The 5000-nt window shown below is 48.8% G+C and overlaps 1 protein-coding gene across 3 annotated transcripts in view; it reads left to right on the plus strand.

Annotated features, from left to right (window-relative positions):
• The window catches only part of LOC117730357 (plasma membrane calcium-transporting ATPase 1-like), a 61596-nt gene extending 58483 nt beyond the window's left edge, over positions 1-3113 (plus strand). For 2 of the 3 annotated variants that reach the window (XM_034532033.1, XM_034532034.1), the window contains exon 21: positions 2152-3113. In XM_034532033.1, coding sequence (XP_034387924.1) covers positions 2152-2415 — 264 coding nt within the window. In that variant the 3' untranslated portion in view covers positions 2416-3113. Of the gene's footprint in view, positions 56-2151 lie in introns of all 3 variants that reach the window. The other variant, XM_034532035.1, reaches the window with a different exon arrangement.
• The last annotated feature ends 1887 nt before the right edge of the window (positions 3114-5000 follow it).

Genomic DNA, 5000 nt, shown 5'->3' on the forward strand with positions numbered 1-5000 from the left:
TCCGGTGCCCGGTGCCCTGCGCCGCCAGCCGTCCGTCGTCAGCCAGCACAATGACGCCACCGCCGCCAAAACTCTCTCTAGCCCCACCCACGTAGGGCTTAGCTCCTCCTCCTCTCTCACCAACTCGGCCGGGGCCCCGCCCCCCGCCGCTGCCGCTGCTTCCTCCTCCACTGCAGGCAGTGAGTCGGTGACCGGAGGCCAGCTAACACCTCGCTTCACCCGCTGGACTCTTTTCTTTTCCTCTGCATGACTCACCAACATAAATCGCTCTGTCATCAGCCGCTGTCTGCACATCCTCAGCCAATCGGACATATTGGAAGATTATCTTCGCTACTATTATCAATAATATACATATAATAGAGCTGAAACGACGTCTGAGCAGTAAAACTAGCATCATATTAGGATCTTATCATGACATCATTTCAGTTTTATTCTTTTAATTTGAAGGTCAAAAGCCGCCTGGTAGTATTTTTCTATAGTGGGAACCAAGCGGAACATTTGAAAGTGCTCCGCTGATGAAATGGCACCAAATACGTCACATATCATAGTTTAAAAATAGCTCCACCAATCTCAGTTTGCTCATTCATATTGTCTGCAGCTGCTTCACAATAAAAGCCTCACGAAAGGGGTTCCCAGCGTAACGCATATTAACGTGAAGCAGGAAAATGCTCAGTTTGCATTTTCAGTAATTAAAAGGGAAAGTAAACCCCTGAAACAGCTGTAGGGAAATACATCATTAATCAGTAATAAGGCCCCGAGAGATTCAGTTTGAAGATAGCAGAGACCTGACAGCTGTACGTAGTGAGATATTTAAAGGGATAGTTCCACATTTTCTGTGAGATGAAGAGACGGATATTAATCTCACGCGTGTGTTTGTGGTACAGAGCTGGAGTCATGGCCTTGGTTAGCCTAGCTTAGCATAAAGACTGAAAACGGGGGCAAACTGTTAGCCGGGCTCTCAAAGTAAAAGAAAAATGCAGCTAGCAAAGCTCCCTAATTAACATGTTGTGTCGTGTTTTTTCTGTACAAAACCAGAAATGTAAATTGAAAAGAAATCGGAGAATTTTTTAACAGTAAGAAAAAAATAGGACCAGTTTTATTCTATAAACCATCTAAAACCACTAAAAGTGATCCTGCAGACCGCCTGATCACATGACCTGTGTTTCCATCTCCACACTGTGCTTCCTCCTCCTCCTCCTCCTGCTGCTGCAGCTTTCTGTTTCTTAATCTTTTGTTCCTCTTTTTTTCTTTTGATGTGTCTTCCCTCTCCGCCGCCTCCTGCATGTCGTGGAGATTCAAACTCTTGAACACGCGTCCGTTAACCGCGACGCGACTCGCTGCCCGACGAGTCGGCCAAAGATCACAACTGTTGGCCGACGAGAAGAGAAAGAAGCTTAAAAAAAAAAAAATCCTGCTCTATTTTCTTTGTTGTTGTTTTTTTCTCCTTCTTCTTCTTCTCTGAGGCGACAGCCTGGGCACCAAGATAATTTGATGGGTTAATCCTGAGCAGGGTTAAATCTGTCAGGCTCAGCAAGTGTCTCATGGTTTAACAGCCAAGAGCTTTTTAACGCGCGTGTGTGTGTGTGCGTGTGCATGCGTGCGTGCGCCTGTGACTGTTGCATGCATGCTCTAAGCTGCAGTGCTCAGCCTGCAGCTCTCCTGTGGTTCAGTAATAGAGCGCTTTGAACTGCAGGGTTATTAATTATGATGAACAGTGTCTGCTGGTGCGTATGAATCAGAGTGATCAGCTGCAGCCTCTGTGGATTCATGACAGAGGAAACGACTTAAGGCAGCGAGGAGAGAGCAGCCAGAGGACCCAATGATTCTGTGTGACTATGAATACTTAACAGTGTGCATGCGTTTGTTGTTGTTTGTGTGTGTCGTTGTAGTTTGATGCCCTTCCACATTCAGCCGCCTGCTGATGAATTATTTGTTTATTATTTATTTTTTTTACCTTGTGTTGTGTGGCATTAAGTTCTCCCGTCATCGTCTCATCCTCGTGCTAACGTTGTGTTTTTGTGGTTTTTGCACCTACTTGCGTGTGTGTGTGTGTGTGTGTGTGTGTGTGTGTGTCCCCGCATCACACTTGCCATGACGACCAGTGGCGGTTGATTTGCTCCCCCTCACGTCTCTCTTTCCCTTCGTTTTCAGATTAAGGTGGTGAACGCGTTCCGTAGCTCCTTGTACCCGCTGGAGAGCCCAGAGTCCCGTAGCGCCATCCACTGCTTCATGGCCCATCCCGAGTTCGTCCCCCAGTCCGAGGAGGAGGCTCGCATCCCCATCATCGAGGAGACCGGAGACGAGATCGAGATCGACCCCCTCCCCAGCTCCTCCTCTGCCGGGGCGGAGGGGGGAGGAGGAGGAGGAGGAGAGCCGCCCAGCGCCTCCCCACGCAGCTACGAGTCATCCATCTGAGCTCCTTCCTCCTCCTCCTCCTCCTCCTCTTCCTCCTCCTCCTCCTCTTTATCAGCATCATCTGTCATCCCACCAACTGAACTGTCGCACTGAGGAGGGAAGTCGCTCTGCATCCCGTCATTCTACATTTAAACTCTGCGTCATCCTACACACACACACACACACACACACACACACACACACACACTTCACCCCCCCCCTCTCAGTCATTCCTGCCACATTGTGTCTTTCATACTGACTGTGGCGTCATTCAGCCTGTAAGTTTGTTCCTCCACCAACATCACACACACACACACACACACACACTCTTGCATATGACAGGGTGAAGTCCAGAGTCTCCACTGTGGAAGGCCCCATTTTTTATTTTTTGTCCATCCTTGTATATTTTTTATTTTTAACCTTTTTTTAAAAGTTTGTTGGGTTCGATCTCCGCGGGACTCGCAGCATGTCGCTTCATTCCGCCGCACAGAACTTGTCAAAGAGTGCAGATCCTCATGTACATAGGCTTGTTTACACTCCTCTACACAGCTATCAGCCGGGGGGGGGGGGGGGGGGTGTTGGCAAAGATTTTTAGGCTAAATGTAACCTTTTTGTTGTTGTTTTTATTTGTTTTTAAAACAACCTCTAACGAATGTGGTTGATTCAGAATGTCTTGAGTGCGACACACTACAGTGTTTAAAGACGTGTTCTCCCCTTTATGTCTGACATGTGTTGTTCTATTCGCCGGCCGTGTTGCATGTGGAAGGACAGAATGTTTACTACATCGTATCTTAACACGGCGGCGGCTCAATGCTCAGCCGGGGTCCGACCTCATCCCCCCCCCCCCCCTCCCCCCCATCCCCCCCCCCCCCCCCCCCCCCCCCCCCCACGTCCACAGCGTTCATAGGAAACGGGAGCGTGGCTCTTTGTTTAGTAGGATGCATGTTGTGTTTCATTCGTGTTGAGTCGCATGATAATTTAGGAATGAATATTTGGGGTTCTGTTGTGCGTTTGTTAATCTGCAGCAACGTCCGTTCAGAGCGACTTGAACTTCCTGTCTGTAGGACTGAACTTCCTGTTACCGCAACAGGCTTCGGGGGAAGCGTTCCTCCAGTCGGCCCGCGGTGACCTTTTCTTGCTGTTGCAGAGGTCGACGTGAGGCCGCAACACGCGCCGGCCTTTCAACAACAACAACAGCAACAACAACAACAACAACAAAGGACGCAGCCTCAACTAGAACCTGAAATATTTCAGCTGCCTGGATGAGCGTTGGTCCCTTATCTCCTTATCTCCTTCCTCCCTCCCCCCTCCTCTCATAGGCTCGTATTAGATAAGGCCCGCCCACTTGGAATGTGACAACAAATTAAAAGTGACAACCTGTGACCGTGACACTGTGAGGCGATCCCTTCCCCCCCCCCCCCCCCCCCCCCTCCTTTTATTTTTTTTTATTCGAGATTTGATCCTTTTTTGCTGCTGCTTATTTAGATCTGGGTTGACGGAGAACCTTGAACGGCGGCGCAAAAAAACCCCAAATCGGCCTTGGAAGTGATGCGTTCGAGTCCGGTAAACCAGAGCGCCCTGTTTAGGCGTGTGTGAGACACTAGGAAAGGATTCCCAGGGTTATCTGGAAGCCCCTCCTGGTGGACCCCCGACCAGGTGGGATGCATTCTGGGTCTGAACGGAGATCGACTGACGGAGCGAGAGCGCCCAGAGGGGACCGGCTCGGTATCAACGAGTCTGTTCCGGGGTCACAGAACAGGACGTTCAGTCCGAACAGACAGGAAGTTGATGGATCTCTGAACCGCGTCTGGACCCGTCTGTCTTGGTACTTAGTTCCGGCGTCTTTTGTTCCCTCGTTTTGTCCGATTTGTACGAACAGAAAACTGAATCGTCGGCGTCACACAGCCGACGATTTAGTCATCTTCATCAAGCGTTTGATTGACAGGTGTCAGTGTGGCTTCCTGCCTGTACGCAGATTACCGTCTTAAAAGAGGAAGCAACCATCTTCCAATCAGAAGCAGCGACGTCATCCCCTCTCAGTCCGACTAGCAGCCATCGACCTGCCAACGTTTTGTCACGACTAGGTTCTTCCTGAGCTTTTTATCTATGTAACTCAGAGCCATATTTTATAGGTTGTCTGTATTGTTTTTTTATCTCATTGTTAATCGAGGTTTCCTTTTGGACTTTCTCACTCCCCCCCCCCCCTTGACCCCCTGTTGACCCTCGTTGACCCCCCCCCCTTCCCCTCCCCCGGCCCTTTTACTCCAAACGCGACCAAAAAGCAAAGAGAAAGTCTTCAGTCGTCACTGCCGAACCAAGTTTTAAAGGACCTCTACGATGTTTACATGAAAAGCAAGCGGGCGGCCGTCCGCCTGCTCTCCTCCCATTCGACCGCTTCCCTTTCATTCGCTTCCCTGAACATCAGAGTTACTATTTAACTGAACGGGGGAGAAATCTTTTCTTGCATGGTTTTCATATATATAAAAAAAAAAAAATTCAATGTTTTTGCTCCAATTTTTTTTACAACTCTTCTGTATTTTTATATTAAGTACTTTTTAATATTTTGGAGATATATGAATATATATGTATAGGCTGAAGAGTTTGGC

Source organism: Cyclopterus lumpus, chromosome 5 (assembly GCF_009769545.1).
Source record: "Cyclopterus lumpus isolate fCycLum1 chromosome 5, fCycLum1.pri, whole genome shotgun sequence".
Lineage (NCBI taxonomy): Eukaryota > Metazoa > Chordata > Actinopteri > Perciformes > Cyclopteridae > Cyclopterus > Cyclopterus lumpus.